General features: G+C 39.7%; 2 protein-coding genes across 7 annotated transcripts in view; one reads left to right on the top strand and one right to left on the bottom strand.

Annotated features, from left to right (window-relative positions):
- The window catches only part of acap1 (ArfGAP with coiled-coil, ankyrin repeat and PH domains 1), a 19,144-nt gene extending 9,240 nt beyond the window's left edge, over window positions 1-9,904 (bottom strand). The window contains exons 1-8 of one of the 4 annotated variants that reach the window (XR_009827982.1): window positions 9,325-9,903; window positions 5,518-5,575; window positions 4,989-5,108; window positions 3,635-3,688; window positions 3,489-3,547; window positions 3,218-3,401; window positions 3,101-3,145; window positions 2,936-3,031 (exon numbers count right to left, since the gene is read on the bottom strand). Coding sequence is in view for 2 of the 4 variants with exons in the window: in XM_062065096.1 (XP_061921080.1) it covers window positions 2,936-3,031; window positions 3,101-3,145; window positions 3,218-3,401; window positions 3,489-3,547; window positions 3,635-3,688; window positions 4,989-5,108; window positions 5,518-5,575; window positions 9,325-9,461 (753 nt within the window). In the remaining 2 variants the exon portion in view is untranslated. Of the gene's footprint in view, window positions 1-2,935; window positions 3,032-3,100; window positions 3,146-3,217; window positions 3,402-3,488; window positions 3,548-3,634; window positions 3,689-4,988; window positions 5,109-5,517; window positions 5,576-7,483; window positions 8,120-9,324 lie in introns of those variants that run through there. The other 3 variants (XR_009827983.1, XM_062065096.1, XM_062065097.1) reach the window with 3 other exon arrangements.
- agfg2 (ArfGAP with FG repeats 2) lies at window positions 7,725-27,457 on the top strand. Of its 3 annotated transcripts, none has more exons than XM_062065105.1 (15): window positions 7,725-7,944; window positions 9,343-9,633; window positions 10,118-10,211; window positions 12,680-12,795; window positions 12,878-13,022; window positions 13,102-13,216; window positions 13,281-13,385; window positions 13,467-13,499; window positions 15,991-16,170; window positions 16,522-16,594; window positions 16,659-16,702; window positions 16,794-16,880; window positions 22,273-22,344; window positions 25,949-26,019; window positions 26,089-27,456. In XM_062065105.1, exons 2-15 carry the CDS (start codon window positions 9,467-9,469, stop codon window positions 26,134-26,136), a joined length of 1,350 nt encoding a protein of 449 aa, XP_061921089.1. In that variant the 5' UTR covers window positions 7,725-7,944; window positions 9,343-9,466; the 3' UTR covers window positions 26,137-27,456. The 3 variants fall into 3 exon arrangements, with proteins under 3 accessions (XP_061921089.1, XP_061921090.1, XP_061921091.1); XM_062065107.1 differs by lacking the exon at window positions 7,725-7,944 and adding an exon at window positions 9,798-9,822 and having other exon boundaries at window positions 9,511-9,633; window positions 26,089-27,457; XM_062065106.1 differs by lacking the exons at window positions 7,725-7,944; window positions 13,467-13,499 and having other exon boundaries at window positions 9,303-9,633; window positions 26,089-27,457.

Genomic DNA, 27,457 nt, shown 5'->3' with positions numbered 1-27,457 from the left:
CTTCTTCTCCTTCCTGCTTCAACATATTTGTCACATTCTATATCAAGTTTAACTCCACTGACAACTTAATTTCCTGTCTCAAGACACACACACACTGACAGACATGTGAAATATTTCCTGTTGTTGCTCACGATTTCCTGTCACTCTGTTAGTGTGATGTCATCCTCAGACACGTAAGGTCCTGCTCGCAGCTTGAGGACTGTCACGGTATGCAACTTGGATATGCTTTAGCGGCGTAAGTGTACAGCTTGTACAGCAATATAAATTTACCATCCAAGTGAGTAGCAAGATAATAGTGTTGTCTACAGTAGGGCGATTCAACTGGAGGCCCAGGAATGACACCCTACCGGCCACAAAGTCCAGTTCAAAACTTGGGAAACAACCATTTTTGCAGCAAATTCCTAAAAACACCAGAGTGCTCCTGTTCAACCGATTCAAACACATTGGTTGATACTTGCATTGAAATTGTAACCTTACTAGCAAACTGTGGGGTCCAAACTTGTGAATTACAAAACGTTCCTCAAAGCACCCCTTTAAGTCCTCTTCATTTTGGCAGTTACACATTTTTTTCGTAATGTGATTAATGTGACAAAGGTGTTGCTGTATCTTGTTTACTTCAGATTCAGTCATTTGTTCAACTTCTTTATTTATACTGGTAGTGTTCTTCAAGGTTTCGTTTTAGGTCCTCTTTTTTTGTGACGGTCATGTGCCAGCCAATTAGACAATAATGGATATGAGATGAGTCATTGTAAGTACATGGTAAATCTATACTTCTACATAAGCTGTACGCTGTCTACTCTAAATAATATCCAAGTTTACTTGGAATAGTCTTGTACCTTTACTACTGAAGATATACTGCTATGATCCCACATGACAGTTTGGATTTTGTTCTTTATTTTCCTGTTTGGTATCATTTCCTTTCCTGGTTCTCTCAGTTTATTAGTACTTCCTGTTGAACTCCTTGTTCCGCTGCACCTTCACTTTCTGCTTAGTTTCCTGCTAGTGCTCCTATTTTCTATTGGTTAATCAATTCTAGGTTCCCTTGTTGGTCCTTGCCAGTGCGGGATTATTGTATTGTGTCAGTGTTTGCCTTTGTGCTTCATTACATTGTTGCTGCTACATTCTCTGCACTAACCTGCTGTTTGCTACCATTTGTTGTTTTTCCGCAGTCTAATTGAAATCTTTTCAGGGATGTGAGTACCCTTTGAGAAAAAAAGAGGAAACTTTCTATCAGCACAAAGTGTTCCACTCAAACTTTGAAAGACAAGAAACTCAGGTCTAAATTTCCTGCAAATGGGTGGATTTCTACACCATCTTATACCATTTATTCTCGACTACCAACCCCTTTTAGCTGTCTTTTGACACTTACATGTCCAATAAAATCTACCACAGAAATGTTAGTTTTTTTATGTAGATAAAGACAAAATAATGACAAAATCTACTATCAACAAATTTACACTAAATTAACATAACCAATATAGCTATATTACATTCACGAATATACATCAAATAAGGTAATCGGCTTGCATCACTGAAAGGAGGACAACATATTTTTAAAACCTGCATTTTAATTATATCCTATAAATTATTGAAGTCCCAATTTTCACAGTGATTATTTATTTATGCTTATCATTTTTATATTTAAAATATTTCATTAAAGTCAATATCGAACAGAAGATACACCAAAAGACAAATAATGTAACTGTTTATCTTAATTTTGCAGTTCAGGTTTCAGTTTATATATGTTATAAATAATAAATGGACATGCTAAGACATGGCCATATTTCCCATAATTTTTTTCCTTTCAGCAAATCTTACATTTCGTAAAGCCAAGTTTATCAATCATGTCAAACACAAGACTTAGTCGTGTTTTAGCAACAGTTTTTTTCAGTCAAGACCAGCGCCAGGGATTTTTAACTCCCGCCTAAATTTTCGTAACATCAGACTTCCAATTAACTTTTGCCATGTTTGTCCTTTGTTTACAATACGCTCGCAACCTCGCTTACTACCATAGCACTTTTATTGATAAGGTCGTTAAACGTTACTCAAGTCTGTCTGCCCATCTGTGGCGTCATCGCCATCTGCCGGCAAAACAAGAATGGCGGATACCTACGGTGGCCAAGAAAAGTCACCACAAGACAATATCATAAAGCCACAACACAACAACTTTCAGCTACAGCATGAGTGCAAAAGCTACAACAAATACAAACACCACTACATAATAATATAAAGCCGCAACACAACTTTAAACTACAAAGGACATAGCGGACACAACGGAAGTGACAGCGAAGCAAGTTTCGCTGACGGACCAACTTCCTGAGGCGGAATGTTGAAAACGGTGTAATGAACACAGGGGACGGCGTGGCGAAGTTGGTAGAGTGGCCATGCCAGCAATCGGACGGTTGCTGGTTACTGGGGTTCAATCCCCACCTTCTACCATCCTAGTCACGTCCGTTGTGTCCTTGGGCAAGACACTTCACCCTTGCTCCTGATGGCTGCTGGTTAGCGCCTTGCATGGCAGCTCCCGCCATCAGTGTGTGAATGTGTGTGTGAATGGTTGAATGTGGAAATACTGTCAAAGTGCTTTGAGTACCTTGAAGGTAGAAAAGCGCTATATAAGTATAACCCATTTATTTATTTATTATTTAGTACATTCGCCATGTTCGGCCATTTACGTTTAGCTCACAATCTTGTTTGTTCCTAGCTTACTTGTTTTTTAACACCTCCGGGGCTTTTTAAAATTCTGAAAATAACCAAAATACCCAAATTTTATTCACATTGTATTTTTATTGATACGCGGAAGTAATATTTTGACGCGAAAATTAATGTTTAAAAATTAGTCATGTGCGCCCGTGACATTTTCTTGTCAGACACTGTAGTTCTCTTTTAAGTGAATTGTATGAAACATTTTAAAGGACGGATGTATGATCTTTACCTCTTCGCTCAGTTTTTGTCGATACCGGTCAAGTTGTGCCAGAGACTGGTGGCCATTTTGGAACAGCTGGGCCTGAGCATCCATCATTGACAACATCTGACAGGATAAAAGTACATCAGTTCAGAAAAAAATATTTCTATTAGGAGGTGTTTTCAAGGCACTCACTGCATTGAGCAGTTCAGTCTTCTTCTTGGCCTCAATGATGTTTATCTGAAACGACACGGCAAAGGTAGGATTCGTTCTTTCAAACATTTCTTATGAGCTTTGTCCGATCTTCCTCACCTCCAGGACGTAGTCCAGGGCGCCTGAGCGGAAAGCCTTGCGAGAATTCAGCAGAGCGTTGTTGGCCTCTTCTACCTCATGGGGCTTCCCGCGAGGGGCCTGAGCATTCCTCGCCAGTGCCCCCTCGAGGGATTCGCTGCTGCGCTCAAACTCCTTGCGTGCATCCTTAAAACGACGAACGTCTCTGGAGGACAAGGAGGCAAAAAAAAAGATGGCGAGTGATCTCGTGGCTTGCTTGGTCTCAGTGGAAGGTGTCCGAACGTGCACTCACTCTTTCACAAAGTTCTGCAGCTTCATCTTGACCGACTTTTGTGTGATGTCAATCACCTCCTACAGGGTTGGAATGTCAAAGGTCAAGTGCTGCGGCCTTGATTGAGCACAGGCAGCTGATGAGTCACTAGTGGACCACAAACTCACCCCCTGGGACTCCAGAATGAGGGACAGTTTTTCAGAAAAGGTCCGCAAACACTCCTGTTGTAAAAATACGTCTTAGTTACATCAGTACATCAGCGTGTTTCTCGTAAAAGCGTTTCCTTCTGAGAATTTTTTGGATAACATGGCTATTTATTTTTTGAATTGTGTACATTTGACAAGAGAAATATGCCATAACAAATGTCCAATGAGGATGATGCTGGTCGATGCTGGTCCTCAGGAAGCTAGAGTATATACTGTATATATTAGTCATGTATTTGTATGCTACCATTTATATATATGTGAATATATTGATTTGTAACTATATAGTCGGTATATAGTAGGATAGAGTAAGTGTCAACCAAAAGTTGCAAAGCAAGGTCGGTTGCATGAACAAATGCACTCGCTCTCCGGTAACCGAGCAACGCGGGAAGTGATCACTGATGAGTGAGAGTGACACGCTAACAGTCAATCAGATAACAGTATATCTTGTTGTCTCTGGGTTGATTCTTTGCATGGAGTGAAAAACCACTCAGCCCCATCCCGTTTAGATGAAGAATTAATCACAATCCTCACGGAGGGTAACAAAAAGTGACACAAATGAGCGTCTTTTTGTGTCTTTCTCGCCATCTCCGTGTACACATAAGTTGGAAGTCAAAGTTGACTAACTTCTCTGTTTATGGCTACAACCTTCTACTATCCAGGTGAGTGGCATGATTCATAATATAGAATCAACTTTCACCAGCTCAGAACTGATGCAGCTCACTGGCTCAATATGTCAATGTAGCTCTGTGATCACTGCTGCGTTAAAAATAGTGTGTGTTAGCGATTATCATAACAATATCGTTAATCCTTGGTTAATATTCAGGTACCGAGATGTAAATGGAGTATTGTTTGGGGAATTTTGGATGTTTTTTAAGAGGGCTTTATAAGCGCAATAGAATACTCCCATTAGCTGCATTGTTAGCCACCTCGTACTTGCCGTATATTACAATTAAGAATGCATTAAAAATAAAAGACATATGTTTTTGTCTTACATAAGGATTTTGAATGATAGGCAACATTCCAAAAGCATGTGCAGTTCTCCTTTAAGAGGTTATTGTTGAGTGTTCAATGCGATTTTTGAATTTTGTTAACATTGATTGCTTCAATGTTTTCCAAGGTTGTGCTGACATTTATTTTCCCTTTTGCCTTGATGGCTGAGGGAATTATGGTCAGAGGAAGTTTCCATTTCAAATAAAAAAGTTTCAATTTAATATATTTTACTCCTGCCCTAATTACACCAAAATATTATGCAATGGAGGGAGACCCTGGGTCTTCCAGGATCACCCTCCTTGTTTCTCCACTCATAAGCAATGACCTCCATCATGGTGTCTCCTGAGCAGTGCTGTCCAAGACCTTGTAGACCGCTCACAAAGCTCTTGCTGGTCTGGTAGTAGACTCGGCCGGCCTCCAGCATGGCCTGACATTGTTTCACCAGCTAGGAAACAACACAGGAGATATGTTGAATGTTGGGAACTTTGGGAAGGCCGATCCGTTGATGTTGCAAGTATATTTTACAAAAGCCACACCCCTGCTGAAGCCTTCATTTTCACACCTCAATTGAGATGACAACTCTGGCTACAATGTATTTGATTTGACAGAAACCTTTTTAAAAAAGTTTGATACGATTAAAAACTTTAGTGAGTGTGTAGTTTAAGGTCGAATATAAGCAAAATTCGAAAGAGTCGACCATGCAATGGGAAGCATCACCTGCAGTGACTTCCTGCTATCTGCCAAAGAACCATTCCCTTCTGTGCGTGTCTGTGTGTGTGTGCGAGTGTGTGCGTGTGTGTGTGTGCGCATGCATGAGGAAGTAGAGCATGTGGCTTATTATAAGCGACTCTTACCTTGTCTAACCGCGTCTCTAGTTCACCCACATGCACCTGAACAGCCTCGATTTCAGCTCTGAAAGACACAGAAGCAAACAAGAAATGCTATTCAGGTGCATCATGACCTCAATAAATTTGAATCTTTTCCAAAAAATTCATTTATTGTAGTTAAATTAAAAAAAGGTACTCTTACATCCCATTTTAACAAATATTTCCATATCTTTTAATATACAGACTTATAGATGGTTTTGTATGCTTATTTTTACTTGTACATGTCTGTTTAATAGTTTTGTGTTTATATCTATATATTATATGTAAAAACATTTAATTGGCCTCATAGTCTGAATTGAACATGAAATCAAAAAAACGTTTGCACAATATTTTTAATTATTTAGATCCACCGCTGCATATTATTATGTCTTGCTGTCTAAGTAACTTTATGTCTCCCAAACTACATGACTGTATCGCATACATTATACTAGATGAATTACTACATTTTCAATGCTAGGAGTTACACAAAGAGAGTCCAGAAAGATCGTTTCTTGCTGCCTTTGTGTCAAAACAAGTTGAGAAAGTGAGGTTTCCGGTGTGTTTCCTGAATTGCTCACTTTGCTTCCTGTTCACCTCCTCTGTTACCTGGCAACAAGAGGCTGCACTTTTCATTCCTGCTTTTTATTATTTCCACTAAAGTATGTTATAGTTCTTCCTCTGTGCATGCTCTAAATACACCGCATACACACACACACACAAAGTATAGAGGGGGTGGGGGTTTGGTTTGAAAGATGCCAGATCAGCTGCATGGCACGACATTGTGACTCAGATCAAGTGGAAAAAATGGTAGTGGCAGGCAGGGCACACCCAAAACCTCTTTTCTTGGCGGCCTGCTTGCTTGCGACATTAACGACACATACTTTTGCAATTAACTATTTTTGAAGCTGACATGCACATAAAAACAGTCTCACGAGCAAGACTTCCTAAAGGTTGACACAGAAATGTATTCTTTCAGTTATTCATTTGGAAGACACTAAGAAAATAAGAATTATTATAATAACGATAATTACATATATCTATCTATGTATCTATCTATATAGACCTCTATATACTACACACACACATATATATATATATATATATATATATATATATATATATATATAGACGTGTGTGTGTGTGTGTGTGTGTGTGTGTATACACACACTGTATATGCTGTGTATATATACTGTATTTATATACTGTATGTATATTGTGTATATATATATATATATATATATATATATATATATATATATATATATATATATATATATATATATATATACATATACATATATATATATATATATATATATATATATATGTGTGTGTGCATAGTATATATGTATACAGTACAAAAGCATACACTTATAAACACACTGTATGTATGTATGTATAGTATACACACACACACACACACATATATATATATATATATATATATATATATATATATGTGTGTGTGTATAGTATATATGTATACAGTACAAAAGCATACACTTATAAACACACTGTATGTATGTATGTATAGTATACACACACACACACACACACACACATATATATATATATATATATATATATATATATATATATATATATATATATATATATATATATATATATATATATATGTGTGTGTGTGTGTGTGTGTGTGTGTTAATAGTATATATGTACACAGTACAAAAGCATACACTTATAAACACACTGTATGTATGTATGTATGTATAGTATACATATATAGACTAATGTGTATGACTTTTTGCAAAATATAATACTTAAATATCAAGGTGACTCGCCACATGCTTTGAGCATCCAGTACTATGGTACATTTTAAATGCTGTCGTAGTCTAATCAATAGTACATATAAGAAAAACGATACGATGCTGGGTAAACCTAAATTTACATGTAATTATTGTTGACTTTTTTCACATTTTGGAATTTGTCTTACCTGAAGCGAGGTGAATCTTTCAAACACTCCTCAAAGTCCACTATAATAGTCATAGTCAACTTTGTTTTGGACAACTCTAAGCAACTTAAAAATCCAACTTCAATTCTCAGCAGGCGTTCTCATTTTTTAGTGTCCCGGGCCGGATCTTTGACTTTTGATGTTCCTAGTCTGTATGATGGAGCTCGGCATACGTTTGGCTCGTCATCAGCATATATACCCGGGAGAAAAAAGAGGAAATAAGAATAAAATCCGCTCATGGACTTCGAAAGCCTCGACAAGACTCAGTGCAGCGGTGATTGAGGTTCCAGGAGAGACACTGTGGAGCCTCTACGTGTCTCTTCCGGGGTTGCGTTCACTGACTTAAACGGAATGTTGTAAAGAACAACGTGTATCTTCTAAAATATCACGAATCAAAGATCGTTGTGTTGTGCACTCGTCGTTTGTCTATTCCACTTGAATGAGTAAGTTTCATTGCAACACACACACACACACGCACACACTGGGTGTGTTTTCTTGTCTAGCAACCTGTTTTTCCCCTTGCATGCGACATAACACCAAACACAACTTGCTGTGCAAAGAGAACAAAAAGAAACAACACTTTCCCAGGTTGAACGCTGCTCTGATGACGTCAGAAATGCGGAACCCTGTTTGAGTCACATGATGAGTCATGGTAATTGTTGTTCATGTCAACACAATGAAATGCAGCTTGTTTGTTGTTTTTGAGTATACTGCCCCTAGGAGCGTGTTTGCAGGGTGTCTGGGTGCTTCTATGATAGGCAATGATGTGCGTGACAGCCATTATCCTCAATTTGATCCAGTTTCTTATGTAGGAGTTATAGCGCTCTCTGCTGATCAAAACTGGCCACTAGGTTGCTTCTACACTGTAAAAAAATTTTTGTGAATTTACAGCAAATTATTTCCTAATAATTGCATTACTTTTACAGTAACATTTACAGTAATTAATAGTTTATTGTGAAATATATTTACAGCCATTCACTGTAACTGCAGACCTTGGATTTTACAGTTAATTACCATAAAATTACGACACAAGGACTTCACAATTGTAATTTTATTGTTATTTACTCTTTCGTTTTACCAGCATACCTTATGTACAAGGGTGTGCAACGTAGCGCAAGTTTGAATGTGTTTTATTACGGAGGAGGACTACATGATTTCTTTTTTTTACTGTGAAATAACAGTTAGTTGCAGTGCAATTTAAGAGTATCGTATTTTTTGTCATTTTACTGTGAAAAATACAATTAAATGATGTGGAATCCTGGTAAATATTTCCAGTGTGTGTTAAATTATGTTACTTTTAGACAGCTAAAGATAACAAAACCCCAATAATGTACAACATTTTTGTCAAAAAGAGATGACAAATGTGAACTTACATGAAAATTACATTTAAAACATTTGTATGCATGCCCAACACTCAACATTTTTGGGGAATATTACATTTAATAAAGAACAGTTTTCTTACTAATACACATGTTTTCCGCTTTTACTGTTGACATTTGTTGAAATGGTTGTGTTGTGTTAAAAACAGGAAGTAAATAAACGATAAGTAATTGACATGAAGATGGATTGAATAGACTGTTTCTTCCGACTCCTTTTCAGATATTTGAAACCGTAATCGCCTGATGTAGACTTAATTGTAAGTAGGTTTTGTGTTTTGTTTTTGCTACTCCTTTGTTTACTGTTATACGAAACAAATGCGTATAAGTACAGCATGTCAAATTGCTAACAGTAAGTTCTTCGCAGGCCTCATGATACGTTGCAGTTTTGTAAGGTTCTATTTTGAAGAGTGTGTTTCCGGTATGTGTATCGCTGCTTCCGTCTACCTTGCCTCCTCTGTGCAGTCTGTCACAACAGGGGCGAAGCAGCCGAGCAGCGTCCTCCACAATGCCGCCGTGAAGTGGCCCGTGTGGGAGGCGCAGGAGGAGGAGAGCCCGGACACGGAAAGGTCCACGCACAACATCCACCATGTCGAACCGCAAGCACCGGGACAACCAGGAGATCTGCGCCCGTAAGGTCCGCGAGCTGGCCCAGTCCGGAGTAAACAAACACTGCTTCGAGTGCAACCAGCCCGGGGTGACTTACACGGACGTGACCGTGGGCAGCTTCGTGTGCACGTCGTGCTCCGGAATGCTGTGAGTGTTCTTCTTGTTGTTATTTGCAGCGTAGTGGAGCAAAGTGGAGGCAGGCTGTCAGGCCCTGAGACTCTGCACCATGCACCACCATGACACCTTCATGTGGACCATCTCATCTTGCTGACTGTCCAATGTGCTCATTGACATTCTCTATCTCCCCGCAGCCTTTTAAAGAGTTATTTGCAGCAGGTTTGTTTCTTCCTCTCTTTCCACCAGGCTCCTCTCCTTCCACCAGGCTCCTCTCCTGTGTGTGTGTGCGTGGGTGTGTGTGGGTGTGTGTTTGCATGGTCAATCCCAGCACTTCACAGGAAGGCGCCTTGGACCACTCTGTAGTTGTTATTGCCCAATCCTGCACATGTCCAACACCAGTGTTCAGCATGGATGAGGGCGTCACACACTTACCACACTCGTGAGATGTTTCCACGCCCACCTGACCTGCAATGACCACAACACATGTGTTTTTCTCTGACACCATCCATCCCAGGAGAGGCCTCAACCCTCCGCACAGAGTCAAGTCCATCTCCATGACGACGTTCTCCCAGCAGGAAGTGGAATTCCTTCAAAACCATGGCAACGAGGTGAGTGACACTCACAGAACTCACGAGTTTAGTTTGACACTCGCATTCCGCCATCCGAAACAAAACAAGCCTTCATCCTCTCAGGATAATGGCTGGTGTGTTGCATAAAAGCTTTTAGTTGGAGGGCTTTTTATTTGATTGCCTGACCGTGTGTGTGTGCACGCATGATGCCTAAAATAAAAGGACTAACATAAACGCTCCAATTAACATCTCTGTAGAATCTCATTAGTCCACAAAAGCAAATAACCACCGGGGTCTTTGACATTGACATTAGCAGTTGTGGCTGTAGGCAACCTCCCCATGTTGATTTTATACTGAACAAAAATATTAATGCAACACTTTGGTTTTTGCTCCCATTTTCATGTGTTGAACTCAAAGATGTCAAATTTTGACTATATACAAAAAATACCTATTCCTCTAAAATATTGTTCACAAATCTGTCTAAATCTGTGTTAGTGAGCATTTCTTCTTTGCCAAGATAATCCATCCCACCTCACATATGTTGCAGGTGTGCCTTAGGCTGCCCACTATAAAAGGCTACTCGGAAATGTCCAGTTTTGCCTTATTGGGGGCCTGGGTGGGTCAGTATCTGGCGTGACCACCATTTTTGCCTCACGCAGTGCAACACATCTCCTTTGCATAGAGTTGGTCAAGTTGTTGATTGCCTGTGGAATGTTGGTCCACTCCTCTTCAATGGCTTTGCAAAGTTGCTGGATATTGGCAGGACCTATCGTATACACGCTGTCGTATACGCCGTGCCACAGCATCCCAAACATGCTCAATGGGTGAGATGTCCGGTGCGTATGCTAGCCATGGAAGAACTGGGATGTTTTCAGCTTCCAGGAGTTGTGTACAGATCCTTGCAAGATGGGGCCGTGCACTGTCATGCTGCAACATGAAGTGATGGTCAAGGTTCAAGGTTCAACTTTATTGTCCCCGCGGGGAAATTTGTCTTGGGCACAGAGCATCATTGCTTTCTTAACATACACAAAAACACAAGCACAGACACAACCACAACCAGGCAACTAACATTTAAACATGAGAACATGGAGCTTGATAGACATAGGTGGCACTTTGATGTAGGCATAAAATCTACAGTATGGAGATAAAGATCTCCATACTGTAGATGTGGGTCTCGGATGAATGACACAACAATGAGCCTCGGAATCTCGTCACAGTATCTCTGTGCATTTAAAATGTTATCAATGAAATGCACTTGCGTACATTGTCCATAACATATGCCTGCCCATACCATAACCCTAACCCCACCATCTTCCCTGAACAGTGAAAACCGGCATACATTCGTGAAGAGAGCATATGTCCAACATGACAGACGCCATCGAATGTGAGCATTTGCCCACTCAAGTCGGTTATGATGACAAACTGCAGTCAGCTGAAGACCCAGATGAGAACAACAAGCATGCAGATGAGCTTCCCTGAGACTGTTTCTCACAGTTTGCGCAGAAATTCTTTGGTTTTGCAAACCAATTCTTGCAGCAGCTGTCCGGGTGGCTGGTCTCAGACAATCATGGAGGTACACCTGCTGGAGGTGGAGGTCCTGGGCTTGTGTGGTTTTACGTGGTCTGCAGTTGTGAGGCCGGTTGGATGTACTGCCAAATTCTCTGAAACACCTTTGGAAACAGCTTATGGTAGTCATACATGATATTAAATATGGATCTCACAGCACCACTTAATTCACTGATCTTATGCAACCAATTTTTATTGTATTTGAAGTAAATTATTTGTAAAATTGCCACATTATTCTCTGTAGGCAACACAACTTTTGCCTTAACAAATTCTGACTCTTCTGTGTTTATTAAATGATGAATCTTTCTTTCGTGAAGCAAATTTATTTCAGTATATTAAATCATTAGGGTGCCTTGGATGAATTAAAAGTCAGGTTAAAAGCTGTTGTTTCTACAAAATGGATAAGTGACAAGACTTTTTTTAGGGACTGTAGTATTAAAAGCTCTGTCGTTGGGCAAATTTATATGGTATAACGTCTCTATCGCGCAACCCTATTTGATAATGTGGTTTGTATTTTATTCTAATTTTTTAATTGTATCGGTAAAGTCCCAAACATTGACTGGTTTATTTCGATCAACAGTTTGGCGACCCTTGCAAGAGACGATATTGTACTTATAAAACGAGTAGTTACACAACATCACATCTTGTCAAAACATCTACCTGCTGGAAAATGTTGAGTGAACTGGCATTGTTGCACAGCGATCTCTGTTGTATTCATAGCTGCAGAATTTTCCTCCACCCTGCAGAGAGCGCCATCAAACCATTTCCTATTCAAGGTACCTTTAAAAAAGAAGCTTGCAATTTACAATTTGAAGCCAAGAAAACAAATCTGTGAATGTGCGGGGAAGGGAATGCCACACCGCAAATTATCGTAGAGCATTCACGTGTATGCTGCTCACATGTTGAACATGATGCACAATTATGTTTTTTCTGTTCACCAGGTCGGCAGGAGGACTTGGTTGTGCGTGTTTGAGCCCAAGGCGGACGGCTGCTCCGACATGAAGGACTTGCAGAAGTTCAAAGAATATCTGCAGGACAAATATGAGAAGAAGAAATGGTGATTAGTCAGTGAGGCGCTTGCATGGTAAGTCTTTTGAAATTTGACCCCAGCTAAGTGGAGCACTCTCACTCTCTTCCAGGCATTTTTCCAAAATGAAGAACTGCCGAGACATGGAGGGAGGTCCTTGGAGTCCAGGGGTCCAGGCCGTCCTCGCTCATGGTCCTTTGGCCGGGCAGCACCCCCCTCATAGCCTGCCCCCAAACGCCAGGCCTGCCAGGATGCTGGTCAGATGCCGAACGACGAGCGTGTTTGAGGTGTGACCAGCTGTGACGCTAGTGTCCTGTTTTTCGCTATACTTTGCAGTCCCAGATGTCGCCGTGGGATCGAGCCCCGGCCGTTTCGCCCGCCGACGTCCGCGCTGACGTGTTTACCGCTCGGCCCTCGCGCTCCCAAAGTTTCCGAGACGCCCCGCTGAAAGGTACCAGATTTGCTCTGTCATCCTCATAGGAAGCTTCATTCTGCATCTTGTCCCCCTCTTATAGACCACAACATGTGCGGTATTGAGAGACAGCGCCCCGGCTCACTATCGTCAGCACTGGGGGGTCCAACCCACGGCCCTTCCTTTCCTGCCCTCCCGCGGCCTTCAGGTGTGCATCCTGACTGCCTCCTTGTCTCTTTGTCCTTTCAGAGTAAAGGTCTAATATCCTGTCTGTCTCCTCACCATGTAGCAAGTAGCTCTTTCAAAAACCACTTCACTTTAGGTAAGACACCCACCGCCCCTACAACACTCACACACACACACACTTTGCTCCATATATCACGCACATGAACGTTAACTAGCCAGTGCTAGTGAGTGTTATTTTTAGGAGGCTGCAGCTGGTGCTTGTGGTCAGCAGTGAGCTGCTAATATTTCACACCATGTTGGCGTAGAAGCACTTAAAATAAATATGCAGGGTGCAGCACAAGCACACACAAATTGAGGTATGTTTGCAAATGTAGCTCTTACTTGTACACAGGGTCATATCATAACATTTTACATATGCAAATCATGTGTTATTTATCACCTGACTGCTGCTAGCATGCCCTGTGTCTAATGGCTGCTGCTACCTAAACATGCATGTTCCCGTATTGGCTTTGTTATGTTGTAATGGAATGGTGTTTACTAGGGCTGTGAATCTTTGTGCATCACACGATTCGATTCGATTCGATTCTTGGAGTTAACTATTCGATTCAGAATCGATTCTCCATTCAAAACGATTCTCATTTTAAAAACTCTACTTTTTCAATAACATTGTAGAAAATGGATGGATGGATGGGTGCCAGTTCTATAATTAACTACATCCCGCCATGAAATAAACAGCTCTGATAAATTTCTATATTTTTGGAGGGAAAATGTTTTTTTTTACATATATATGTATATATATATATATGTATATATATATCTAAAAAAAAAAAAATGTTAAACAATCTTTTGATTATTTGTTTTAACGATTAACAATCGTTACAAATAAGAATCGTGATTCATTCCAAAATCTATTTTTTTGACACCCCTAGTGTTTACATGCTAGAAGTTTGAAAAGTAGCCTGCTAGCTTGTTTATAGCACAAGATTTGTTTGATTAATTTAAACTTAAACTCCCCATCGTAAAAGTTTTAGCATATCGTTGGCTAGGATTAACTTGTTCTGCTCTTCTCAAACAACATTCTTTAAATGCTCTTATTAAAACTGGGCGTGTATTTACTTAAACCGCAAGGAGGCAGGGAATTAATTGGAAGCAAGTGATAATGGAGAGAAAAAATGTGAAAAGTTATTTATAATAAATTATCATGAGTTTGCTGCACAGTGGTTGAGTGGTGAGCATGTTGGCCTCACAGTCAGGAGATTGAATGTGTAAAATAACAGTAATTAATTTCATTCATTTATTTTTGAAAAAACAACAGTACGGGACGGCGTGGCGAAGTTGGTAGAGTGGCTGTGCCAGCAATCGTAGTGTTGCTGGTTACTGGGGTTCAATTCCCACCTTCTACATTCCTAGTCACGTCCGTTGTGTCCTTGGGCAAGACACTTCACCCTTTGCCTCTGATGGCTTCTGGTAGCGCCTTGCATGGCAGCTCCCGCCATCAGTGTGTGAATGTGTGTGTGAATGGGTAAATGTGGAAATACTGTCAAAGCGCTTTGAGTACCTTGAAGGTAGAAAAGCGCTATACAAGTACAACCCATTTATTTATCATTTACTCTACGTCTAACTGCTAGCTCATAGTAGCCAATAGCCTACCATGTTTACCTTTTGTAAATGTCTTCACCAAAACACAAAAAAATATCAAACTCGTGTGCTTATTTAAATGTTAACTGGCTGTTCAGCTTTGCACAATTAAAACGCGCTGCAGGACTGCTTTTATCAGAGCGCTAATATCTGAGATTTTAGCTGCAAGCCGATACCATTTGATAGTTTTTTGCTCATATCAGACTAATAGCCGCTCTCAACATTGGATCGGGATAGCCCTAATGCAATTGCATGAAGTACATGCAATTTTCTGTCGAAGTTGAAAGAATAAATACATTTAGTAATAAAGATTAACGTTTTGGTTTTTTTACACACATTATTTTTAGGCTTTCACAAGCCATGTAAAATGATGTGGCGGGCCAGATTTGTGCCCCCGGGCCTTGAGTTTGACACCTGTGCTGTAAATTGTCCAACGGTGTGAATTGTTGTATGTTTATATGTGGGCTGTGATTGGCTGGCAACCAGTCAGTGGGATGGACTCCAGCTCATGCATGAGAAAGTGGAAAGGAAAACATAGCTCCTTTTGACCACATGGTTATTTATTAACAATGGACTGTGCAACACAGCAGCAACAGAACCAATGTTGTAATGGCAATTAGGAGAAAACTGCTCAGTCAGCATTAATAATGTTTGTCGTGAGTTTAGTGTAAACACGTGTGTTACAAGTTTCACACTAAGAGCTGATTAGCAACATCATAAAGCCGCTGGATGTTGACCAACTTTACTTAAAATGCAGCTACTGCCAACATCAGAAGGTTGCCTACAGTCTCAGCTGTTTGTACGATGAGACCCTGCTGCTTATTTTCTTTTGCAGACCATGCATAAGCAGTTTTGCAGTTAAATGAATAGAGTGGTTAAGTTATGCTGTTCTTCCCCATAAAATTGTACTAGATTCCTTTTGTCTGCAGCTGTGTGTGATATTTTTGTGTTGCAAGTAAGTTGTCTGTCCGCCTCCCTTTGTGACTCAGGTCGCGCAGTGTCTGCCTCGGGGACCACGGGGCCTTTCAGGGCCTTCCCCAAATCTCTCAGCTTGGACTTTGGAGGGTTAAAACACACTCAAGCTCAGCCTCCTGTTCCTCTGCAGAGCGCCAATGCACAGGACAGATTCGCCGCAGTGTCCCACCTGGACAGTGTCTTCTCTGACACAGGTAGGTATGCTTTGTCTTCCCATAAACATCACGGCCATGCCAGGACAAAGCTGACTGTGGTTAGCAAGTGTAGCTTTATTGTGAAGGATTGGTCTGGGATCCAGATTGTCACAGCCAGCTCAGCTCGGTTGCGTAACGTCCTTCCTCTAAATGCTAAAGCTGAATTACGCTCATTGTTGTTTGCGCCACATCACACACTTTGCCTTCAAATCATCCCCCTGACCCCTATTAATTTGGTTGAAATGCAGAAGCATTCTTTTTTTCTTTTTTTTAACGCTCATGTGATGAGACCAGATTGTCACATTTCATGCTTACAGCTTTCTCTTCAAGCAGTGAAATGTTTGTTTGCAGCGCCCCCTGCCGGCCCTCCGCAGTACAGTAGCCTGTTTGCAAGCAGGCTGTCTTCCAGCTCCACTCCCGCCAGGTGAGCTTATTACAATCTTTCTTAAATGCTTTTTGTTTGATGTCTTCACCTCTTCTTCCAACAGCTCCCCAGGAGTGGAAACAGTGTCCAGCTCACAGACATTTGCAAGTAAGCTGTCCCTCCTAATCAAAGCTTATACAGTGTGTAAAATAGCCTGATGCACCGTCAATGAGCTCCCTCCTCCTTTTATGTGTATTAGATTTCCCCAACCCATTCAGCTCCGGCACCGTCTCCCAGCAGCCCACTGCACTGTCCCCCAGTAACCCCTTCAGCAGCCCCCCAGGAGGTGAGACCTTTTCTTTGTCCTTTCAATGTCCTGCCGCTTAAACAACAACAGGCGACCGTATAAAACTGCATTTGAATACTGTGTCATTTTGTTTTACATTTGCATAATTCGACATGTCCAAAAAGGGGTAGGAAGAAGCAGAACTTATTTAATTCTACCCCTTCTCCATGTCTTAGCCATTACTGGTAGTTTGTTCACTTCCTGTGATTAACAAGAAGTAGGTTAACAATATTGACAAATACCTTAATAAAAATAAGTCATCTAATTATCTTTGTAATGTTGTATTCACAGGAGCTTGCAGGTTAGGTTGATAACTGTAAATGTAAATACCACTCGGTCTAAACATTGTTCAAGGCTTGTTGAAAGAATAAATACATTTAGATTTAGTAATAAAGATTAACGTTTTGTTTTTTTTACACACATTATTTTTAGGCTTTCACAAGCCACGTAAAATAAATAAATAAATGATAAATGGGTTATACTTGTATGGCGCTTTTCTACCTTCAAGGTACTCAAAGCGCTTTGACAGTATTTCCACATTTACCCATTCACACACACATTCACACACTGATGGCGGGAGCTGCCATGCAAGGCACTAACCAGCAGCCATCAGAGGCAAAGGGTGAAGTGTCTTGCCCAAGGACACAACGGACGTGACTAGGAAGGTAGAAGGTGGGAATTGAACCCCAGTAACCAGCAACACTCCGATTGCTGGCACAGCCACTTTACCAACTTCGCCACGCCGTCCGATATTTTCAGTCTAACAGTTCTGTAGTATCGTAGCCAAAAGTTTTGGAGTTGACATATATTCTGTGATTCAAAAACGAAATAGTGTTTTTTTTAAGAAAAGAGACTAGTTTTTTAAGGTGTATTCTATGCTGAAAAAAACATTTTTGGTTGGGATGACAAAAGAAAGAAAAGAAGCAGCGAAGTTACTGAAACACAAAATGTAAGTCTTTGCCAAAATTTTGGGCCATTACTGAAAATCTTATGGTGATGGTTAATTTTGAACGTGCACAACAAAGTTAAATTGAAGTTCACATAAACATTAGCGTTACATGTCTGAAAAGGAGTTGGAACGAGAAAAGTTCATTTAATTTTAGAGCCAACAATATATTGTTAGTCCTTCTTGCATTGCTGTACATACTTGTTATTTCAGTAGTTACTTCAGTAGTGTCTTCTGTTTTATGTACAGTACTTATTCTACAATGAATGTACAATTACTGTCTGCACAACTGTGGTGTTATTCGGATTATAAGGCGCACTTAAAATCCTTTATTTTCTTAAAAGTCAACAGTGCACCTTATAACCCGGTGTGCCTAATGTACGTAATAATTCTGGTTGCGCTTATCAACATCAAAGCAATTTTATTTGGCACAATGTGTAATGATAAGTGTGATCAGTAGATGGCAGTCACATATAAGAGATACGTGTAGACCAGGCCTTGGCAATTATTTTGACTGGGGGGGCAAATTTAGAGCAAAAATGTGTCTGGGGGCCGGTATATTTAATTTTAGGAACACTAATACAAAACCTCACAATAAAGTCTGATTGAATGCTAAAAAACGTTATGACAGACCGCCTTAAAACACAGAATGCAATTTTAAATTTTTTTACTGAATAAGAATGTACATGTAAATAAAGAATGTGTGATTTACAATATTACCTATGAAGGATAAAACACTGAATATTGACAACATATGAACGTCACACCCCCTCTCCATCCACATATTTTACAATCAAGCGAAACGCAAAAAAAAAATGCAACAAACACAGCGAAATATGATTGCGAAGGGTAAAAAAACCCCACCTACAATCTGACATGTCTGATATATCACCAAGCTTTAGAACTTTGTTGTAAAAATCTCCTTCCGCGTCTGTCCCTGACACCCACAAACGCTACCCACCCACACTGCTTGGTGCCTCGTCTGAGCTGCTGTGACTTACATTACCATAGTAACTAATTAGATGACCATAGTAACTAGTATATCATGCAAAAGTGCAGATTCCAAGCATTGAAAGACTTAGTATAGTTGAAGACTTACGGTCATTAGAAAACATCACTGCACATCATAATGGCAGCTACACTTTCCATCTTAAACATCTAAAAAAAATGATTTGGGAATGTCAGACGGGCCAGATTGAAAAGCTTAAAGGGCCGCATGTGGCCCTCTGGCTTTAATTTGCCCAGGTCTGATGTAGACTGTACCGGTAGGCTGATGCTTGTTCAATAAATGACGCTAGCAAGTACCGTAAGCAAGCAACACCAAAACTTTGACGTTTTGTTGAGAATAAAGAACATTATATACAGCGTTCAAAAATCTGTTAAAATGTTTTAGTACCACTTTGGTAAGCTACGAAACCGCACTGATTGATGGAAGCGTAGCATTACGTCTGAAGCGATCACTTTGTAAAATGTTTGTTTGAACATTTGATTTGTTTGATAAACTTTCTGTGATGCAATCACGTTTATTCTCTGCTATATTAGTAGTGTTTGAGAGCAGAACTAAACGTAAAGAAATGAGAAGAGATTGCATTAATTTTTGGTTCTGTTGTGATTGCTATGCTTAAATATAACTACTAAGACCTGGTTGTGCAAATAAATTAACGTCATGTTAAGTCCTAGGAATAAATATTGTGATAGTTGGTCCAATCCACCGTATTTTCTTTTCTCAATTTTCATAACACAAACTAAAAGCTTAGTTGTTGTTGTTCAGGAAAGCCAAGTGCTTTATTCGACACGGATGACCACATCATAGCGTCTTTGGTGATATATATTGGCATCAAGAAAATATCCCTAATAGTATTAATGAACTACATTAATAAATCTCTCATAGGCTCAAGAAGAAATACTCAAACTTGGTATCGCTAGCAAACATTGCTGAACAACAGGGACATCTATAGCTAAATAATGACACAAAATATGAACTTCACATCCTAAAAAAAACTGCAGACATGAATTGGAGATGCCACTTATATTTGTTGCAAAAATCAACTGCAAACAAACTTATCCTTAGTGTCACAACCACAGCAGCACGGCACTCGTTATGTCAATCAAATACGTTACTTAGCGATGCACGAATAAGTCCAACTTTGTTTTTCACAGATTAATTTCCTAATTTGACCCCTCAGATGTAAAGACATGATGTGTCTCCAATCTTTTCTTCTCGTGTCAAATGAAGTGAGGTAGTAGAATTATTTGGCATTTTGTTTCGCAATATTATGCAAAACCAACTTTTCTTACCTATTGGTACCTGCTAATGCAGACCTGGGCATTCTGCGGCCCGCGGGCCGCATCCGGCCCTTTGTGCGTCCCTGTCCGGCCCGCGTGAGGCCAATTATAAATTACAAAATAAATTTTAAAAAGTATCTATGTCGAGTGTGCAATACAACGGTGCTGCTTTTGTTTTGAAAATCGTTATTTGTATTACTTCCGTGTGGACGTATGCGTGATTGTGAGTGAATGTGAACAACTGCAATTACAAAATAAAGTTGAAAAAACATCTATGTCCTGCGCGCAATACAACTGTGCTGCTTTTATTTTGAAAAGTATTATTTATGGGCGTGTGTCCGTGTGTAACCTGCGAGTGAAGGTGCACATGCAGCGACAAGTGATGCACGTTTACACCCGAGACGCCAAAAAGAGAAAAGTTGATGAAGAATGGCGTGTTTTCAACAACACATGAACTGCAAAGCAACGTCCCCTCACCTAAGGTGCGTGCCTGCGCAATTTCGCACTGCTCAAGCGTCTGCTGCGCGCAGCAAGTATATGCCGCGCACCAAATCAAATCCCATCTGAATTATAAACAAAATAAACATATTTATTCTATGTAATTTTGCAATGCAACTTTGAGTGACAGTGACAACAAGCGGCCCTAATGGTGTTCGTCAACACCGTTCAATTGAACACCGTTCAATTATTGTAACGTCTATCGAGATGCTTCAAGGACAGGAATTATATCGATCACTTTATTGAACAAAACTGTTTATATTCGGACATAACCACACCAAAAACATGAGTAAAACAATTCTATCTCGAAAAACTAGTCATTTTCTGCCTTACAAACCAGGCCAAAACCAACTTGTCATCTGTCACCAACACGCATAGCACTAAACCACTGGTGCGTTTATGGCCACACAAAAAGTCGGACAACTCAAACACCACACAAAGTTACACTATGTCTCCTCAGTCATACGTGTGCTTATTTTACTGTCATTTATTATTAATGTTAATTTATATATATTAGTCATGGAATGCTGTTACACACACTATGTTGAAGTATTACTATTATTATTATTATTATTATTATTTATCTTACGGTATATATCAAAAATAATATTGAGCAAAATTTAATTGAAATATTGTCGATGTGGCCCTCCAGCAGTGCTCGGGTAGCTCATGCGGCCCCCGGTAAAAATTAATTGCCCACCCCTGTGCTAATGTGTATTTGGGATCTGCATAACTTCCAAAAATGTGCGCCTGTCCGCCATTGTGTTCCCCACTATAGTCTATAAACTCCTTCATTTTCTCAATTCTCTTCTTGTGGGGCTTCATTCTCAGCTGTTGCCATTTCAAGGGGAAAGTTGCGTCCAGTTCTAACTTCTATCTGTCACTGGACTCGCTATGGTAGCACTAAAAACTACCGGGACAACAAAGATGATGGGGAGAGGATGCTGTCAAAGTGGAGGCACGTAAATAAGATCGCCCACAAAACGACGCATCCTGAAGAGACAGTCAGAAAACAACTTGAATATGGTCTGTAAAACATAATCGATGCAATATTTTCACCAAAAAACATTATTACATATTATGTAAACCACAAGGAAGTGTTTTAAATGTAGGACAAAAAAATCATAATATGACCCCTGTGATGTGCCTTATAATTCAGTGCGCCCTATGGTCCGAAAAATATGGTACTCTTCTTCTTCTTCTTCCATATTGTTTGTGTGATATCACATATATAATATGTAAATGTTACATATATGTTATATTTTATATTTCTACTCTAGTACATTTTTAGTCTACTTTAAACCTTTTGTTTTTGCCCTCTTTTTGTGCCCTTGTGTGCATTATCCTTTCCATCCTTTGAAACTGAGCAACTGTGTGGAACCAATTTCCCTTGTGGATCATTAACGTTTGTCTACATCTAAGTCTAAACATGACATATTATTAACACGCTTTTAAAATCAGTTATTTCAATAGCATCATATTAGAAAGATTATGATTAGTTTATGAAATATATGTATTAATAGCATTATTAGTGTAATCACAAGCTTTAATACGTATTAGTGCTGTCATGTGGCCTTCAATATTTATCAGCACATTTTCAAATATGTCAGTTTTGAAAAAAAACAAGAATAAATGACTGATCCATTTGATTCATCTTTCCAGGCGACTCCAGTGCAGTTTTACCGCCGCCTGCCTCATTTCCTCCAGAGGCCGTCAACAACCAGGAAGTCAATGGTAATGGTTGTCCTTCACAGTAAAGCTACCGTTTGTCAGTAGGGTTCAGGTCAGGTTGGGAAGGGGGTCATGTCGGTATTCTGCCATTTGGAAGTAAAATGTAAATAAGAATGAAAATGAAATGGATGGACATGAAGGGAGAAGTTACACCCCCAACCTGTAGCTTTTATAAAGTATGGCTCTTAGGACACATGAGTTGACTATCCCTGCCTTTGGCCATACCGATCATTACACAAATACCCATCAGCAGTAGGGTTGTCCTGATGCCAATATTTTGGTACCGGTACCAAAATGTATTTCAATACTTTTTACTACTTTTCAAAGTAAAAAGGACCACAAACAAATGTCATTATTACCTTAATTTTAATAGAAAAGTTTAGGATGCATTAAACTTATGTTTTTTTACTGCACTCATAGAACTATTTTAGAAGATTAAAATAACAATTAAAAGTCATTAAACACACTGGAATTTTCTTATTGCACAACTTGTCCAAGGTGTAAACCGCCTTCCGCCCGGATGCAGCTGAGATAGGCTCCAGCAACCCCCGCGACCCCGAGAGGGACAACCGGTAGAAAATGGATGGATGGACTCTAAAAACAATTTACAATTTTGTGTATTACATATTGTCTACCATAACATAGGATTAGATTAGAATAGAATAAAAAGCTTTATTGACATTGTATTAAATGTGTCATGATTTATGGTGGCCACTCTTGGTCTGTGCTTTAAAGGGGAACTGCACTTTTTTTTTTTTGCCTATCGTTCACTATCATTATGAAAGACATGATGAAATTAAATAAAAGTTTGCTTACAAGGGAACATATGGGAGCCGTGCAATTCCGCCTACAAAGTCCTTAAAAAACATCCAAACACATCCATTGAGGTTTTATATACATGATGTAAGTATATACGTAATGTAGTAGAGACCACATTTATAATAACATTTAATATTCACACATTGTTAAAGACAAAACACAAATTGTAGGAATTTGTAACAAAATTCAGTCATTTCACTTGTATTAGTTTATGCTACGTGGGCGGTTTAGACTGCGCTATTAATTGGCAACAAGCAGCTGTGTGCGCGTTTACAAATCTGTATGTGCACAGCAGGGGAGCTGGTTAACTATATTGCCTTTAAACTCCTTCTGCAGGTCTCAATGATTGTTATTAAAATGTTTACTGAGGTTTGAACCAAAGATTGTGATACTTTAATGCTATCTTTGGCAAGGCAGGTTTTAAAGCAGTGCTTGCACCGCGGCGCTTCTCTGCTTAAAGCGTCACTTTTATCGGTAGTTTTGAAGCCCAAATACCTCCATATTGCACTTGACGCACCCCAGTAGAATTGCCGTTTTTTGCCATTCTTCCGCTCCACACTGTTTTTGCTTGTATGCGCAGCTGTGTGTGTGTGCTGACACACTCAACATCATGTGCCTCGGTTCTGTATGTCACCACCGCACGGCAGTATGCAGATGAAAAAAAGGTCACTATACTGAAAAGTCAGTATAGTATCGTTTTTAATTCATAAGTACCGCGGTACTTTATTAGTACTGGTATACCGTACACCCTAATCAGCAGAAATGCTTAAGTCCAATAAACATTCTACTTTATACAGCTTGGACTTCGATAACATGCTGAAATATCATCACATGCGGGCAGCACGATGGACCAGGGGTTAGTGCGTCTGCCTCACAATACGAAGGTTCTGGGTTCGATGCTGCGCTCGGGATCTTTCTGTGTGGAGTTTGCATGTCCTCCCCGTGACTGCCTGGGTTCTCTCCGGGTACTCCGGCTTCCTCCCACTTCCAAAGACATGCACCTGGGGATAGGTTGATTGGCAACACTAATTTGGCCCTAGTGTGTGAAAGTGAGTGTGAATGTTGTCTGTCTATCTGTGTTGGCGCTTTATATGTGTTCACCTTTATATTGTGTTCAAGGTGATGGTGTAGGAAATAACTGGGAATAAGTTTGCGGTAAAATCTCACGTAAAGCGCCCTGTCATTAATTATTTGACATTTTACAAGCTTTTTTTTTTGTTCTCACGTGTCTACAGTGGCATATCCCCGGGCTTGACTGTTGAGAGTTATTGTATACAAAGGCAAGGCGCATCAAAAAATAAATAGACAAATAAATGGCCGTCCACTGATCAGCCCATTATTTAATGGCCCACCCAGAAAAATCACAGTACTGTGTCTATGGCCAGTCTCCCACATGCTAGAAATCAGAGGTGCCCAAACCTTTTGCCTCCAACTGCCAAAGTGAAAATGTGCCACAAATAGTCTACATGTAAATAAAAAAATGTTTTTAATTAACACAAATAACATGAATCTAATGCAACTATGTTAGCCTTGAAAGAGTTGAGTTGAGTTGAGTTTGAGTTTATTTCGAACATGCATGCATACAACATGATACATCACAATTTCCAGTTTCTCTATTCAACATGTTCGAAAAGGAGTAGGAAGAAGCAGAGGTTATTTAACCGTACCCCTTTTCCTTTACATAGCAGTTGCTAAAACTTTTGTTCACTTCCTGTTCTCAATTTATTCACAATATACTCCATAAGTAATAACAATAAAAATAAATAAATAAATACATAAATAATACTTGGTGAAGTAAGTTATATTTCATATGGTGAGATGAGTAAAATTATCTTGAAAATGAACGGATGGATGAATGAGATAAATTCAGAATGTTTATCATGGTTCTTCTTCTTTGTACTTTGTAAACACTTTAAGTTTGAAGAGTTTCTTGAATTGGATCATATGAGTACATTGTTTGATTTCTTATGCTTACTCCATTCCATAATTTAATTCCACATACTGATATACTGAAGGTCTTAAGTGTCATTATAGTAGACATTATAGTTTGCTTTGTGTATAATTTTAGCTGTTTGCAAATTCACTATGTCGTAGAATTTCAGTATTTTTGATTCAATAAATAAAGGGTTTGTATGTTCTCTATATCCAACATTATGTATTATTCTAACTGATCTTTTTTGTAACACCGTTAATGAAAGAAGTGTACTTTTGTAGTTATTTCCCCATATTTCTACACAATAACTCAGATATGGTAACACTAGCGAGCAGTAGAGAATATGGAGTGATTTTTGTTCTGGACCATATTTTGCTTTGTTCTATTCTAAAGAGGTCGGTATGAATTAAATTTGGGAAGCTAACCTTTGGCAGGTCAAACTGAACAACTCCTTGGGCCAAATTTGGGCCACGGGCCACACTTTGGGCACTCCTCATCGCTTGTAATAGAAATACACAAGAAATAAGAAATAAACAAGTTCTCCCTGCATGCTGAAGTGTCCGCTGAAATGTTATTATTGTTGTGATATGAGCCCTTATTTAGTACTGTATAGCTGTGCACATAGTTTTGTTGTAGGAAGACTCACGATCCCGCACTTTTCTCTAAAGCAAACAGAAATCCCGACTCTAATTTCCATGGCGACTGAGCTATAATTTTTAAGTGTGACTGTAATGCAGCACTTATATGCAAATGTGAAGAAATGCTCAAAAAGCTCTGCTTCCAGGTTGTATTAGGCAAACATCTGGCAGGTGCTGAGATGCACTTTCAAGACTTGAGCCTTGTTGTTTTCTGCAGGTTTTGCTGCCTTGCCCGCCTCCGACGAGCAGCCCAAAGTCCCTCGGCCCATGTCGGTCAACCCGTTTACAGTGAGTAGTGCGCCAGCTGCTGTGCCAGATATGTGTCACCTTGTCACACTGCATCCTCACGTCTTTCAGGGGAACGTTTACCCGAGTTGGGCGACGTCACGAAACCCTTTCATCTGACCAGTGCATCTCTGGAAACTTCACAAGTCTCAAGTGTTTTCAAGTCAGCTTGGAGGGTTTGCAGGGCATGCAGACCTCCCTCTCCCCTTTCTTTGTAGGCTCCTCCTATTTGTCTGTTTGTGTGTGTGTGTGTTTGTGTGTTTTTTTTTTGATTGATTGAAACTTGTATTAGTAGATTGCACGGTTCAGTACATATTCCGTACAATTGACCACTAAATGGTAACACCCGAATAAGTTTTTCAACTTGTTTAAGTCGGTCCACGTAAATCAATTCATGGTACGAACGTGTGTGTGTGTGTGTGTGTGTGTGTGTGTGTGTGTGTGTGTGTGTGTGTGTGTGTGTGTGTGTGTGTGTGTGTGTGTGTGTGTGTGTGTGTGTGTTAGGGGGGATAAAATGCATGAATGTAATCCTGACTCCCATTTTGTCTCATTGGGGGCGTGGTAGTAGATGCCGCCTACAGTGGGAGTCAACAAATATTTTTTCAAACATGTTACATGCAAACTGCTGCTACTGTCCCTTTTCTCTCATCCCCCCGCTTAAAGTATAAAAGAAAAATAATGATAACCCGCCAACAGTATTGAAAAAGCCACACAAAATCGGGCTTTCAATGAAGTGTTAGTAATTATGCTAATTTGCCGCCTTAAAGCCTCCTGATGCATGTGCAGAAGCATCGAAAAGGCCTTTTTTTCAACCCACTTTCAGGCTGCATGAGCTTAGAGGGCTAAAATGCTACTGAATGTAAAAGTTTGCTGCACAATAACTTCATGGATGAAATGTTAGTGCTTCTTATTACTGGACCAAAATGTTTTTTTTGCCAAAAAAGAAAGAAATGATGGAAACATGAAGGACTTGTGTAACAATTGTTATTCATGTTCATAAAATCACTTTGTTTGCCTATTAAGGGACTTTGCCTGCGAGTCTTATCATTGGGCACAAAAATGGAGTCCAACAATAACATTAACAACATTGCTACAAAGGTTTTAACAAAGACTCATAAAACTCACACATTGTAGGCCGACTGCAGTGATTAGTTTCACCAGCAGAGGGTGCTGGTTGTTTATTTTCCCCACTGATGTCTTGCTGGAGGTTAATTTAGGATGCACATTGCATAACATGCATATTGTGTTGGAATACTCTGCAAAGACAGAACGCCACCAGGGTAGCTATTTTTAGATTTAATTCACAGCCTTCCCCACCTCAACTGTTTGTATTGAATTATATAGTTATACTCGGGAATAACTGGACAAGTGCATTCATGTTTTAGCAATAAATAAATGATGCAAATGTGGAGGGAACACTGGCATCCTCCACACATCATCA

Source organism: Entelurus aequoreus, linkage group LG12, assembly GCF_033978785.1.
Source record: "Entelurus aequoreus isolate RoL-2023_Sb linkage group LG12, RoL_Eaeq_v1.1, whole genome shotgun sequence".
Taxonomy (NCBI): domain Eukaryota; kingdom Metazoa; phylum Chordata; class Actinopteri; order Syngnathiformes; family Syngnathidae; genus Entelurus; species Entelurus aequoreus.
Note: the sequence above shows the minus strand (reverse complement) of the source record. Positions and strands in the feature narration are given on the sequence as shown.

What these genes read in the sequence shown, in the direction of transcription:
- agfg2 (XM_062065105.1), top strand. Translation starts at nt 9,467, where the DNA reads ATGTCGAACCGCAAGCACCGGGACAACCAGGAGATCTGCGCCCGTAAG. An exon ending in CCGAGACGCCCCGCTGAAAG is followed by an intron (nt 13,217 to 13,280) that starts GTACCAGATTTG and finishes CCCCTCTTATAG; the next exon opens with ACCACAACATGTGCGGTATT. An exon ending in CAGTGTCTTCTCTGACACAG is followed by an intron (nt 16,171 to 16,521) that starts GTAGGTATGCTT and finishes GTTTGTTTGCAG; the next exon opens with CGCCCCCTGCCGGCCCTCCG.